Source organism: Syngnathus acus, chromosome 21, assembly GCF_901709675.1.
Source record: "Syngnathus acus chromosome 21, fSynAcu1.2, whole genome shotgun sequence".
NCBI classification, from domain to species: domain Eukaryota; kingdom Metazoa; phylum Chordata; class Actinopteri; order Syngnathiformes; family Syngnathidae; genus Syngnathus; species Syngnathus acus.
The window spans coordinates 3,706,939-3,723,006 of NC_051105.1; the positions used below are offsets into that span (position 1 = coordinate 3,706,939).

The window sequence follows — 16,068 nt, forward strand, 5'->3', positions numbered from 1 at the left end:
GGAGACGCAACACGTTCACTGACTGATCCGTTGATGCACGGGAAGGAAGGCAGTTGACCCATTGACTCGTTCGCGAACGGGAAAGTCAGGATTCGTTCCCTCACTGATCCGTTCTCGCGATGAACTGGAAATGCGAATCACTCACTCACTGATTCGTTTGTTGGTGAACGGGAAATGCAATTCACTACTCGTTCGTGAACAGGAAGTGACGTCATTTTCTTCTTCGTTTTGTTTTACGGCGAGGTGGCACCAGCTTCAATGGGCATTACCGACACCTACTGGTTGAAGTCATATGAACTCAAAAAAGAACGAATCACTTTAGGAAGTGAGTCGTTCACTGAAAAGACTCGTTCCTTTGAACGAATCGTTCACTCACGAGCCAACACTACTTACCACATTCAAAATCTCAAGTCACATGTTCATTTTAACTTGCACATACGGTTCAAATCATTTCCCACTGACTTCTTCGTTTTTTTTCTCCCTTTTTTTGTCCTCAGATTTTATTTACAGGTCATTGAATTAGCGTCGTGTCGTTTAATGGTTAACATGCATGTAAACCATGGTTAACCATGCAACTCCCTCCTCCTCTCCTCCCTCAGGTCCACGCTTCATAAGCCGTGTGCAGCCTCTTGAGGCTCAGTCAGTCAGCCCACGGAAAGAGCCGACACGCACACGCGCACGCAAACGGACACGATGGCTCTGGCCGAGGCGTCCAAACAACGCGACGACTCCCACTTTCCGGAAATCGTCGAGCTGAACGTCGGGGGACAAGTGTACGTCACCCGGCTCCAAACTCTGGTCGCGGTGCCGGACTCGCTCCTGTGGCACATGTTCAGCCGCCGGACCCCGAAGGAGCTGGCCAGGGACACCAAAGGCCGCTTCTTCCTGGACCGAGACGGCTTCTTGTTCCGTTACGTCCTCGACTACCTCCGCGACCTGACCTTGGTGCTGCCGGACTACTTCCCAGAGAGAAGCCGACTGCGGAGGGAAGCGGACTTCTTCCAGCTTCGGGAGCTGGCCAAGAGGCTCTGTCCGCAGGTGAGCAAGGACAACTCCATCAGCGAGGAAATCTGCCAGAGCGATACCGAGGACGCACCGCTCCATGGCAGCCAGCCACTGTGCGCATCAGCCGGGGGCGCGGAGGCTGCGTTACGCACCAGCACGGCCGTGCGCTCTCCGTCCATGGACTCCAGGAAGTCAGGCTATATCACCGTAGGCTACCGAGGCTCGTACACCATCGGCCGGGACATCCAAACCGACGCCAAATTCCGCAGGGTGGCACGCATCACGGTATGTGGCAAGACGTCCCTGGCCAAAGAGGTTTTTGGAGACACGCTGAACGAGAGCCGAGACCCGGACCGTCCGCCGGAGAGGTACACGTCGCGCTACTACCTCAAGTATAATTTCCTGGAGCAGGCCTTTGACAAGCTCAACGAGGTGGGCTTCCACATGGTGGCATGCAGCTCCACGGGCACCTGCGCCTACACCAGCAATGATCCTGGCGAGGACAAAATCTGGACAAGTTACACCGAATATGTCTTTTGTCGAGAACAGTAGCAACAACACTTTTTAGATGGAAATAAATGGCCCCTTTTATTCTACTACGTCCTTGGAATCATTAATAACCCGTATGACCATTTCATATCCAAAGATTAGAATGCACCCCAAACAAAAAGATACTGAAATGTAGAACTGCATGGTTGTAGACCAGTGTTTCCTAATCTTTATGGAGTTATGTGCATATATTTACCACCAAACAAAAACTTACAAGAAGTCTAAATATACCCTACAGTGTATCTCTCCGCCTGTATTTGCAAATTCATTTTTGCAATTCATCCTCTGTCACTTACCCCAAAACTCACCTATCTGCTGTTATGTGCTCAACTGATACCAAGGAAATGTTAAAAGTGAGTTCACGAGCATCATTTAGACTGTTTTGGGGCTGATGTCAATTACCTCTGTCTTTTGGACGCAGGGCTCTGTCTCAATCCCGTTGAGTAGTTGAGGTTTACAGAACTAAAATAATGATGATGCATGGTGGTTGTGGAAGAGCATTTCAATGTACAGCCTGTCACTATTGTGAACAAAGATACATCAATCGTAGGATTTCTGGACGAATAAAGTGACATGATACGTACAAAACAATGATTATGGTATTGTGTATGTAATATAAAAGTTGCCAACAAAACAATCAGGCTCCAATAATAACATCATTTTAAATTAAACTTTTAAACACGTCAGAGAGAGATACGATCCATGTTGAGAATTGGCACACTGTTAAGAACAAACAATTAATTTTTTTTGTAATCCAATTAAAACTAACCTGTGTTGTGAAAGAACCTTCAGTGGCGACAGAAACGATCCAATTTAGTGCAAAGTTGTAGAATACAACAAAACATTAAACTAGGTAGAAGACCAGCATCTGATTTTCAACTCAATGCTATCTTAATTAGGAGGACAAAATAATTCATTTCAAATTATTTGTCAAACAGACCTCAAGGTCCTGACAATGGGGCTGCCAGATCGGTCCTTTTCTTCACTGTATATAAAAGGTTTTACAGTCCTTTTGCATATCGTCCTAGTCCAATAAAATGCATGTTTTTGATTTTTTTTTGTTGAGTTTTTTTGCTTTTGGTCTGAAACAAGACATGCTAAGTCAGGTGGTTGAATGCAAAAGCTGTTTCAGCTCATAATGTAGCTTCAGTGAGACATGGTGTAACTCAGCAATGAAATGGCAATTTTATGTATGAATAAACTCATAATACATATGTTGTTGTTTGGAGTATTTTGTTTTCAGTGTCAATGTATGTTCCTGTTATCTCTTGTCATAAACCAAATTAGCTGTGTGAGTTACTAAACAAGTATTAGAACTTCCAAACTGCGCCCATCCAAATTGCGACAGTAGCAGAGCATAAAGGTAGCTAGCTAAAAGGAGGTACATGCTAACCGACAATCTGGACAAATGTGAGCATTTTCCATTCCTTCGGATAAAGTCATCAAAGGCTCAATTATCAAATATCTGTCAAACAATTATCTGGAGCTAATATCTTGTGGTGATCTGGTTTGATTCTAATACTACCCTTGTGTTTTCCATCAGTCTAAATGCCTCATGCCTCATAATTGATGCTATGACAAATATCTGGTTTTGCCAAAGAGGCTCACTATTATTGGTGGAGATATTTTCATGTGTGTATATCCCACAATAGAAAAGCAGTGTTGTGTTTTGTTTAGAAAATGTTATGTTGTTAAAGGTATGTACGCATCTTGCTTCGCGATTTTGTCATCACCCGCTCGTAACACTGTATTTCTGTACAGGACATTTCCATAATAAACTGTTTTTCTCCTGCCCTGTGCCAGCCCCACCTCGGCCTCCTTAATGTCCACCGCTGACCTTTTTAAACAGCAGGCAATCAAAGGGGAGGCCTCAAAGAGAAATTGCACTGGACCTCATCAGAACTCAGACGAGTCACACGGCTATTAAATGGCTCGGGAGGCGGTAAATATCATGGGGGGGGGGGGGGTTCTTCCACATAAATTGAGGCGCGTCACATGCTAATCGTACGTGCTTGTCTTTGTCAGTTGCAAATGTGAAAGGTTCCAGCTGCACGCTAATACAAGAGACATGCATATTTGGATCACCTTGCTCATTCATATCAAAGAAGAGGCTTTGAATCCAGAAAATCGTGGGGGATTATTAAAATTATTATAAAAACTGGTGGTTGAGATAAACCATGCAGGGGATCTCGGACACATCCCTGAGGGATCCCCTTGGCATTAAATTATATAATGAAATGATGTATTTTACAGTGCCTTAAAGATTCGTTGGACATTTTCAGCAGTGAAAAGTAAATATTTTGTCGATAATTAATTTAATAAATTCATTAGTTTTCATGTACCCTTAATACATTAAAAAACACATCATTTGATGAAGGCTCAGGTAACAAACCATCACCGCTCAACTTGGAAATGTCACATGACCAAACCTAGAAAATTGTGTTATGCCATGTGCAGCGCAAGATCTAATCCAGCCAATATATATATAAGAATAAATATAACCCTTAGTCTTAAAGTTGCTTGAAGTATCAATACTCGCTGAAGTTCTTGTTTTTAATGTTGAAAGAAAAACCCTCTTTGTTTTTTCAAGGTTATCAATTGATTTTTTACCAACCGAACCACATAGAGATGAATAACTCAGCTCATGATGATCAGCGGTTGTATAAATAATCCTACCAATTGATGATTTCAGCGCTGGTATCAGCTGAGTGATCTTATCGCATTGACTTGTAAAATTGGTTCCTCTTTTTAATGCAACTATAGCTGGTAAGCGCACCAAAGCTAATGAAGTGCAAATGGCTGCTGAGGCCAAGTGCAGCTGAACATGACATTTTCAAAATGCTTCAAAAGCTCTTGTCATTGGTCAATTTTTTTTTGAAATTACATTGATTAAAACAATAAATAGTCATGGATGAATGAGATTTTCCACTTTAATTGACGAATTTTATGAAAACAATATGGTGATACCTGCTGTCAGATGAAGTCGTACTTTATTAATTTAAATCAGTTATTTTCTTTTTTCTAATGGCGTGGTTAAATTGCTTTAAACCTGTGCTATGTGACAAATTATTATTACTTAATGATGTCAAGAGTTTGACTCTGGAAGAGATTATTTCTCTTATGATGCGCAAGACAACGAGCACCAAGGGCCAAATGACAACTATGTGAAAAGGAAATGTGTCACGAGCCATCGTTGTTGTGCAGTCGTTTCTATTTCATTGCTTTGTGTACACATTGTGCGTCCGTCACTCGGCATGGCTGCAGTTTGATTCCCTCAAATGGACTCAGGACGCTCCTTGGCTTCCTGACTTATTTTAGATCAAAGCGGCTTTCATTTGCACATCACAACGATGACTCTGGACCAAAAGCCTCATGATTATTCTAATTGAATCGAGAGCGACAAATACAACCTTCTCAATGTGAGGACAAATCAAAAGATTGTATAAGCAAGACTTGACTTTGGATCAGTATGAAAATGATACCTCACTGTTTTTTGACATGACATCATGGTCACATCTACACACATCAGTTTTCAAGAGCAAATCCAGGTCAAGATGAGCGTATGGTTTCCACATGAATTCAAAGCGGGCACCGCAGTGGCATTTGGTTTTGGGAGGGGAGTTTCTCTGCAAGTCATAATTGCAGAGTGCAAAAACGTACACAACAACAATCACATGTAAGCCCAGCGTCTCTGTTTAGAAGTGAGGTCGAATTCCCCTGAGGATGTGCAATTAGGTAAATTTCAGGAAAGTTCCTAAAGTCACATGTAACTTTGAACTGAAACTGGCATCACACAAGATTTGGACTTCATCTCTTCAAAGAAGAAGCTGAAAAGCGGTGGGAAGATGTGTGTTATCTCCTCTTATATATATATATATATATATATATATATATATATATATATACTACTCATATATTAACATAGACATTTGCAAAACCTTTGCGGTGCAATATAAAATTCTAATATTTTTGTAGCCATGCCAACTTAGCTACATTGCACAAACTTCCATTTCTGATTGGTAGCAGCCATCATTGGTACCCTTCTGTGGATCCATTACACAAACTACAAAGAAAAAAAAACCCTCACACTTAATGATTTTTTTTTTTTACTTTTGAGAATATTTCCCCCCACAGTATGTCACTCCAAACTGTTTGACTTTGGAGGTTCCACTGTGTAAAGAGAACAATGACATCATGTGTTAGCTGTCATATTCAGACCAAAGAGTCTGCACAAGTGATTTTATTACGTCTTTTAAATAAGGCTTGCAGAGTTTATGGAAGCCCCTGCAGTTATTACGCAATGCACTGCAGTATATCAATAAATGTCAACCGAGACTAACTACGGGTTCTGCTGTGCCTCTTTCAGCAGCAACAGTTCCCTGTAAGGAGCTTCAATCTCAACAGGAAGAAGGGTTTTAGGGTTTTATCTTTTCAGAGGAACCAAATATAATGCGTGGGCTGCAAAGGAAGTCAAATGTTGAAGAAAAAAAAAATTCAAATTAAATGCTTGCTTTACACATAAAGCAGCTGTATATATTTTTTTAATTTGTAAACAAAGACAGTAGGACAAAAATGTCAAATTATGACCATAGCTGCTGAATATGATTTTGGTTCTTTTCAAATTGGGTCATTTCTAAGGCGTGTGTATATTATTTTAATTTTTTTTTTTCATTTTAATGCAATTTCAAAAAGGCTAAACTGTATTATAAAATTAGTAAGATCTGTTTTTAAATCAAAATTATAATCAAGTTCCCCATAACTACAATGTATACACATGTATGATATTTGATCAATAACAGCCATCCTCAGAGGAACTCAAATGGCTGCTAACCTAAAAACATATTGACATCTGTGCCAGTCTTCGTCAAACAGATGTTGCCTCCTCTGCTTGTTTACAGGTTAAAGCACGATTGGATAACTGGGTCAAAAAAAAGGCTTCATTTAATTTTCTTACACGACACCTGGCGTGTCTGCTACGTACATATCTAATTATCGCATCAGTATTTAAAGCACAAAGCCAAATATTTCAGTGGAGTAGTAAAAGAGCAGAGAAAGGCAACGTCCAACCACCCGCAGGCAAAGCTTACCACTCTTGCGTGTTCTGGCAAACATCAATGGTGCTATTTTGATGCTAGACCAGAGGAAACAGTTCCCAACATATATTTGGAAGGCACAGCAACTGCAAGGCCACAAAAACCCCGAAGCTTGCATCTTCTGCTGCTTTTATTATGTGTTGTTTTCCTTCATGCATCATGCTAAATATAGGCAAACCTTGGGAAAAACAACACAGATGAGGAAAATGCAGCCATCCAGTTTCTATACGTACGAAACACGAGACTGAAGGGAGCATTGGAGTGCTACTAGTGTGTGAAACGTGGCTACTTGTTGGACTTAGTAGTACAGCAGCATAGCAGTTTACAGCACTAGTAAGATTTAATGGTGCACTAGTAGCCCGATGCTACATGAGGATAGGGGTAAAGAAAAAGTTAGTAGTAAGACACAGTTGATCTACTAGTAAGCTGAATTGAGTTGATTCAAAAAACATACAAGTACATGGATCTTAATATCAACAATATAGACTAAAGGCTTAAAAACAAAAAGTAACAAGTAACATTTTAGCATTGGAAAATTAAGTCACCGGTAACCATTCTTAATATGTCACTGTATAAAAAGCAGACAAAAAAAAGCACACCACCCAGAGCTCTTTTCTCCCAACGTCTATTTACATGTAAATTACTGATCTGAATATTTAAAAAAAAACAAAAAAACTCGGAAGAGCTTGAGGTACATTGGCAACTTCACATGACTCATTGGCAAGGATATTATAAGAAATAACAAAACTAAAATGGATTCAACATTTTTGTGAAGGAAATGAAATAAAAACAAAAATGCATCTTTTATCAAATTGACTAAAACTAGCTATAATTATAGCAAAAATATCCTTTGAATTCATCTTTGTCAATTAATATCATACATGAGCTTTTGTGGTTCATTTTAAATGTATTTTGGTACATCAGTACAGGAGAAGGAAGGTCCAACAAGTGTTTGAGAATTGTTATTGACTTTCTTACGCAAGACTTGGTGACCTTTATTTTTTTCTGCACTAGACAAATACTCATACATCAAAAAACCAATTTAGATGTTTACATTTTTATGTCAGTCGTAGTCACCTACCTACTCGAGCTATTTGTCTTTGTCATGAAGCTCCGCCAAGGAACATATTATACTTGAAGTCGTCATACCAGTCAGAATATAACACTGGTGTGTACTGGTCTTATCAGTGATCTGAACGCATCACGGGTGTAGCAGGTGTTGCTGCCCTCAAGTGTCTCTCTGTATTGACACCCCCGCTGTGTGTGGTGTGGCTGCACACCAGCTGCGCCTCCTTGTTTATTGTAAAATGGACTTCCCATTTCTTTTGGGTCATTGTCATTCAAATTAAGAATTGGGAAAACATTTAAATCATGGCCTTGCGCATGTTGTGTTCTCACACTTCCTCTCGGGGAGATTGCGTGTACACGCTCGTGCATATTTGCGTCTAGCCGCTAGTAGCGAGAGCTCTCTAACGGGCCGACCACTTTTGTTGTTTGTGCGGAACCCGACTGCGTGTAAATCCGTCCACAGCGTGAGGTGCCGTCTGCGTCCCGGCGCCAGTGGCGTTGTGTGGGTTGTCAGCGAATAGTTGTGCCCTCAGAAATGAATGTGGCTCTCCTTTCCCAATTGTGAAGGCATTATCAAAAGTAAGCAGCTGTAAAAGCGGAAAGTGTTTGATCCTGCGACAGCTGACGAGTACTGTATTCACAATCTTTTTCTGTTGACCCGCAAAAGAGTGGGAAAACAATTCAATGAGAAGGTGTTAACACATTTGCATGAGGTGTCTTCTGCTCTGCTGACATACATGGTGATGATGAAGACGGAGAAGGGTTCCCAGTTTCTTCAAACAGATCACAGAAATCAATAAAAACTGTAATGCGATAGGAGTGTTCAATTAATTCAATTAAGCAGAAGACTTGGTTTCAACTAGTTTGGGTTGACCTCCCCTTTTAATGCTTGACTCAAAATGAATATCAATTTCCAGCCGACAAAGCCTTACATTTTGCAGCTAAGTCTTAAAATGAATGCTGGCTTGTATTGGCTATGAAGTCAATTAGATTTGCAGGGAGCGGATTACCGGCCTCTGCTTCCTCATGATTCATCTTTCTTTTTTTTTCTTCTCCTTTTGGTGAAGCACTTGACATTTCCTCTCCCTTTCAAGGTGTCTCTCTAACAGCGCAGGATATCTTTTCAGCTGGTAAAAGTCTCTCATGTGTTGTAGCGTGAAAGTATTGATTTGTGATCATGCTCACACTTTGGAACGCAAGTGTTTCATCATGGTGACTTCATCACCCAAAGCTGCTCACATTCTATTCCTGTGAAAGAACTTGTACACTTTATTATTTGTCGAGTGACATAACATACAGATGCATGAAAAGTTACATTAATAAGAAACTTTAGAATAATTTAGTTGCTGAAATGAAGACCCTAGCAATTATAAAATATTTGATATATTATTGCGATTTTGCGAACAAACTGTTGATATATTATTGCGATTTTTCTGTTTTACTTGCGAAAAGTCGTACTTTCAAAACACACAGTAATGACAGTTAAATAAAGTGTAAACAATTTGTCACATTTTTTGCAATAAGCAGTGTGCTGCTCCTTCCGTTGTGTGCTCCTTTGGCCAGCGAGGGGCAGTATAGTAGGATAAAGAATATATGCCTGTGACCCTGAGTCTACCCACTATCCATCATATCACCATCTATTTTTTGGTCTCTGTGTGGCACCATAGTGCACGAGCTTCAAAATACCCACACTTTGAACTTAAGTCGTTACGTTCTATTAGTTCACCACTAGGTGGCACTAAATTCTACACACTGTCCCTTTAAAAGATAGATGCAATAAATCTGGACGTTACAAATGTACTTTACTATACTGTAATATGTGCCACATTAGGACTACACGTATGACACTTTCAAAATCAAAAGGAGCATGTTCAGCCCCTGTCAGCATTTGGCACCTGGTCAGATAGCGGCTGAAATCAGGAGTGTTCTCTCTTCAATAACGAATAACAATCTAAAAAATATGAATAATAAAAATCATTAAGATTAGTTTGTGCCCATTCTCTTCATGAAAAATAGGCCGACCACCTATTGATTTAACTCCCCTGGTGCTAATCATATCGAATGCACCCTGTTCCCCACTGATCCCTTGGCATCCAGGTTTAGAATCTGCCGGTTTTCCTCTAAGTCCCCTGCCAGCTTTTTACAAGGACTACATCCACCCCCCTCCACGTTCACCGATGCCATCCTGAGGCCAAGAAAGGTCAGATGGTTTAATATATTAGCGCTATCGATCATTTCAGGATTTTTACCAGGGGAGGCTTAAGGAGAGTGCCTCTATGAAAACACCCCAACTTTTCCGTTTCTGAGAATCTGTGACTCTTCTACGAGGGATTTGAACGATTCCGATGGCAAAGCTCACCTGTCACTATTTGTGAACCATGTCGTATGTCGCGTATCCCCCTGAGGACACAAAGTGTCGGGCAGCCAGAGCGTGAAATTAAGTTTGGAGACAAATGGAAGTCAGTGATGTGATAAAGTGAAGCAAGCATCAGCGAGTTAACAAGGCAAACAGTCTAATTAGCTCATGGAGTCCCTTTTTTCGCTTTGCTTACCATTCTGTAGGCGGTGATGGCTTTAATGGCAAACATGGGGAACGAATGAACGAGGGCGGACTGGGGGAGGTCTCATGACTGTGATGTTTGCGCTCCATTTTAGTCCTCTAACATGCACTAACAAGATGCTAAGTGATCCGGGACCGTCAGGAATTTGACCGGAGATAAAACCTATTAAAGAAAAGACGTTTATTCAAGTGTATGACGTAAAAAACGATTTTCACTTTGGAATTAATTTGAATTATGTTCTTACTCATTCTCATATAAATTGCAAATTCAACCACCGTTTTTACAAAACAGAATTATACCTTGACTTATGAGTTTAATTTGTTGAAAATTCATTTTCATGTATATTTTTTTCGTACGCATTTAAAGAAAACTAGCACTTTATTGTGCAAGGGATTGACCACAAATGGTTCAGCAACAACTTGTAGACAGACAATGTTGTAATAGTAATTACAGTCATATTCTCTCTGCATACAACAATTTATATTAGTGCTGTATAGATGCACTCAAAGATGAGTTGAGACATTTTTACAGCTCTTGTAGGATTTATGAAAACGCCTCAATGACCAGTATAGTCATCTTCTAGCTGTTTTATACTGCCACCGTGTGGCCAAGATAGGCAGCGTTTGTTTGATGCAACTGTTTAATTTTTTTGTAATTCTATTTAAATATTACAGTCCTGTATGTTTTTCTAAAGTACAACATAATGTGGTGCTAGTTTTACTCAGTACACATTACAATTTTTTTTTAGATTAGCCGGGGGTCGGGGTGGGGGGCTAGAACAGACACAAATAATTAAATTCATTTTGAAAGTTTGGAGTTTGAAGTTATGAGTGTGGTCATGGAACAAATGAAACTTGTATTTCGAGACTCATGCCGCAGTTCCTCTCAATTTGGATTTGTGTGCTTGACAGTTCGACCTGTTCAAAAATCGACTGAAATTAAAACACTTGAGATGTCACTGAGATGTCTTGTGATTTGCTGAAATCTCACATGACTTCCGGTGCACCTAATAAAATGAACTTTAACTGTTTCTACTGATACGTAAGACTGCAATAATATTATTATTTCCCACTGCGATAAATGAATACTGTGTGTCTTCTTTATAAGATATTATTATAAAGGCAATCGTGATCTGACTGAGATACTGTTATGTTTTAATATCGAATTACCAAGGACATGAGAAGGAAGATTATGGGAATTCCATTTCCCGTCTCCCCAAAGAGCCTCGGATGTGTGAATTAGAAAGAAGGGCATTCAAGCAAAACAAGCACTCACCCAGGAGCCAGAAATGTGGAAGAACCCTGGAGGGCTGGCCAGCACGTTCCCTCTGGAAGAAGACAGCAGATGGCTCGTTCTCCGGGGACTTTGGAGGAGGAAGTCACCCTGATGCAGCCTGCACTGGAACATATACGGAACCTCCAAACATTGAATTCAATCAAAAGCGTCGAGGCTAACTTGCTTTTCTTCCTCCCCGCAGTTTGTTGACGAGTGCATGCCAATACAAAAGCTGTGGCCCTTTTATTGTGAGGACATCTTAGCCAATCAGAAATCATTTGAAATTACTCATCCATTTTGTAGAACCTTTGTCTTCATTACAGTGAGCTGGAGATGCCCGTCAGTCCGCACTCATCCAGACAAACTACCATTCATGCTCACATTCACAGATACGGACAATTTAGAGTCTTCAATGATGATTATGATGATTACCTCACGGTGTGTCACGGCTGAGCTGAAGCCTATTCAGCTGACAGCGAAGAGGACACATAATATCTTGTCCAGCACATTATGTTTTGAAGCACATAATATCATGACATGGTCTGAATAATTCTTTTCATACTTCCTTGGCTACCTTCTTCTGTCCCTCACACTTAGCAGAACTACCATCTTTGTAACTGTGTCTCCAACACACTTGGTATGGTCGTTATTTTATAACTCCATTCACACTTATGGATATTTTAGTGCCTTCATTTAAGCAATCGTGCAAGAAAATCCATGCAAAAGTGGGGAGGAAATGCAAACGCCATACAAGCATGTTGTCCCCTCCATAGGAAATAACAGAAACAAGAAAAATCATTTCCAGGGTCAATCTGTTGTCATGCTGAGGATAAAACCCCTACAACAAACTGCAAGTAATTGCCGATGGCTAAAAAGGTTTAAAATTACCAACAGATGAACAGAAGTACTACTTTTGTCTAAATGGAGCTCCTCAATTCACAGTAATGCTTTTATTGCTTTGTAGCAAGTAACACAAGACAAGAATCTTTACTTTGTTCTTATTGATGTCCATTTTCATTCAGAGTCCAATGACGCCACCAAGCCACCCAATCAAGATGAACTTCATATCCATAAATCGACACAAGGCGAACGCTCTTGTGTCTGCGCAAACAAAACGAGAAGCTTAACAATGGTGCAAATAATGGGCCATCCTAGGCTGCTCACACGACACTAGTGTAATTACAGCCACTGCAAGGGCGATAATGGCGCTGAATGGAGCGCGCACAAAAGAGTCGACCAAAGGCTTTAGCTCTCTCGGGGAAATATTGCAAAGTCGCTTCAATAACGCTGTATGGGCCGCCATCTTAATTTCCTTGCCTCGGGCGGGTGCTTCTCTACAATCAAGGCGACACAGTTAATTCTGAGCGTAAGGAGTCTGTTTTAGACACTAGGATGACTTTCTGTTGCATTTAAAGCTTTGCAAACTAGCAGGGGTGAGGGCTTTGACATTTCCAATTGTTTTTTTTTTTAAATGGATGTGAATGTTCTGAACTTCTGTATCAATGCCAGTGTTTTTATGAGGAGTCATGTTCCCTGGTCAAGAAATTTAACGTTCTCCCCCATTGGTGACAATGTTGCATATATCAAATTAATTTGGTGTTTTAAGAAATCTTGTCCTGCCTCGTTGAAGTCAAATTTTCCTCTTCTGTTGTAAGATTTTAATTAAGTAATAACATCCTCAATTAATGACAGACTTTTTTTCAAGAGTTTTACCAATGTATTTTTGTCTCACTTTGTTCAAGATACAATTAGTCAATGGAATCAATTAATTGAGCATATGTAGCAGTATTTTGTGTGTTGTTCTACATCGACTAAGAGCTTTGCCTGATATTTTATTGGCATTCACATGAGTCAAAATATTCAAAGCTGTCAGTATGAATCATGAAGTGTTAAACCAAAATGACAGCCTTGTGGTTAAATGAATGACATTTCAGTAAAAGCATTTTATGTCTCATTGGATCTTATTAGGCTGTGTAGGTGCAGGTGTACTAAATGTTGTGGTGACCTGAGTCCTTGAGGACTGTCATAGGGATGATGAAGGTAAAGGGCGCCAGGCAGAAATTAGCTGTAGTCAAGCACAGTCACTTTCCACTTCATCTCCTCTTCTGTGAATAATTCAAAGCACTCACCCCACAGCCCCCACCTCCTTCAATCCACGATCATATTTGGAAAACCCCCAAAATGGAGGATGTACTGGAGCTGTGCTTAAGGAAATCTGACTGCAATGCCTCCTGGTTACATAACAAGGATCACGTTGATATTGATTTCAAAGGCTATGCTGCATAAGTGGGGTGGCAAATTTATCTGTAACATTTTGAAGATAAAAATTGCCATTAAGGACAGTCAAAGCAAAACTACCCTTGAATATGGATGAATTAAAATATATTGCCGATACATTACGTACAAAAAGTAAAATACAACTGAACTCTAATAATTAACCAGTGGTGGATTTGCATTCAGTTTAATCCACGGTTACATTAGGTATTTGAAAATTTAATTCGGTCCCAAAATAGAAGATAAAAACAAAATCGAAACACAATCACTTGCCTTATCACAAATTATTTGAATTTGAATGAAATTTATTCAATTTACGTGTCACATTAGCTCATAGGCTAATGACGGTTAGACAAAGCCTCCTGCTTAGCATCCTGTTTCAGGGGTAGCGCCGGCGGGAGTCCCATTTTGTTTCCGATAACAACTACGTCCTCCTATGTCATAAAGCGTGTGAGTCAGAACAGAGCAGAGGATGTATTGTCTTCAAGAGGAGATGTTTTATTATTTCCTCTTAATGTGCTTTGCAGCCTGCAGGCGTCCCACGGCCCCCTCGCCTTGTTTGTAGCGTTGCCCTTTAGAACGTCGGGGATTAGCGTCTGGGGCCTTCTTCGTTTTGTGACTGCTAGGATCTGTGCTGATCACTAAAAGGTCACAGATCAATATCTGAAGAGGGGAGTGATTATCTGATGATAATATGGTTTGATGATTGCACAAGATGTCTCATGGCTGTGAATGGAAATGGGAATGCTTGTTTACCTCGGATATGGGCCCTGCAATTGTCTAGTGACCATTTCCAGCAAGGTTGGGGCGAACATCCAGTGCCCTACTTTTATGCTTAGTGCAAGTCTAGTGCAAAGTGCAGTCTAACAAATAACTTCTGAAACTCCTGGATGAAAATACAAACGCAATAGAGTAAAACAGCTATGTAAATAAAAACAGATCAAAATTGACAGCTCTTTAGTCTTGGTGGTATCAAGATTCGAAAGTAAAAAATTGATTCCTAGAATAGTTGATATCAAAAACAAATGACTACACAGTTGTTTCAGAACAGCAAACATTCTGCGGTTCTCCAGAGAAAGTGGCATTTACAGCTTGACCTAAGGTGCTCTTTAATTTTCCGTTTAAATCTTTGCACAGACGATTGGTTTTTATGACACTCGCATGGTAACAGGTCACATGACTAATTATCAACGCATCAGGTGGATTAGGGCAATAATGAAGTCATGCAATTTACATGGTTCAGAGGAACATAGCAAACTTGAAACATGATTTCACGCTTCATTAATTAAGTCATTTTGTATTTTCACACCTTTTCACTTCGTGTTCCAGATGCATGAAGTCCACCACAAGCCATGTGAAAGTCCTTAAAGGAATAAAATGTTTCTTTCTAAAAATAGAAAGGAGCATTGTACTGCCAAGGACAAGTGTGACATGACAAGTAGCCTGTTGAAAGGAAAAATAACCCTACACACATAACACACACACAAAACATTTGACAATTGACGACCAAATAGAACCTGAGCCATAATGCATTTTGGAACCCAAACGTACATTTCTGGAAAATCCACATTAGTGTAAATACAGAAATAACAAAAATGATTTAATTGGATGTTTGCATTTCTAATGGAATGTTACTATTGATGAATGCATAAATTAAATTATTAGGTATACTAATAATTAGATTTATACTCATGATTTTTAAAAACGATATTTCTTCCATTTATTTGGTGTTTAAAAAAAATCATTTTAAAATTCACAGTACAGCTTAAATACTGATACTTTTAATTGAAAACTACTTTAAATGTACCACGACTTTGTTTTGCTAGTGCTAAATTTGACCGGTAAATGTATTTATCGCAGAATATATACCTTAAGTAAAATTCCTCGGAAGTAATGTCAAGAGGAGTCTGACATTTTTAGACTTGAGACTACAGTACCCTCTATTGGTAAATTGAAGCTACAGAAACTAAAACCCTGCACACACAGCACTAGTGATCATTTAATTAATTACTCATCATTTTAACTGCAAGCTGAAAAGTATCTCCTTAAATACAACTATTGATTTTATATCATACCGAGATCAGAAAGATGGTTTGTTGTTCTGCTTGTCCCCCAAAGTTGCTGAAAATTTTCTACGACAGTGGAGTAGCCAGTTTTTGACTTTGTCAGGGGCACAAATAATTTCTTGGCAATACCTTAGATGTTTATGGTAAATTTAGATTATGATTAAAAATTAGGCATAC

The 16,068-nt window shown here is 39.7% G+C and overlaps 1 protein-coding gene across 1 annotated transcript; it reads left to right on the top strand.

Annotated features, from left to right (window-relative positions):
* The first annotated feature begins 538 nt into the window (after positions 1–538).
* Positions 539–2,768, top strand: kctd12.1 (potassium channel tetramerisation domain containing 12.1). Its single transcript, XM_037239922.1, has one exon. The coding sequence runs from the start codon at positions 694–696 to the stop codon at positions 1,555–1,557; it is 864 nt and encodes a 287-aa protein (XP_037095817.1). The 5' UTR covers positions 539–693; the 3' UTR covers positions 1,558–2,768.
* The last annotated feature ends 13,300 nt before the right edge of the window (positions 2,769–16,068 follow it).

Excerpts from the sequence above, each read along its gene's own strand:
- kctd12.1 (XM_037239922.1), top strand. The coding sequence starts at position 694 with ATGGCTCTGGCCGAGGCGTCCAAACAACGCGACGACTCCCACTTTCCG.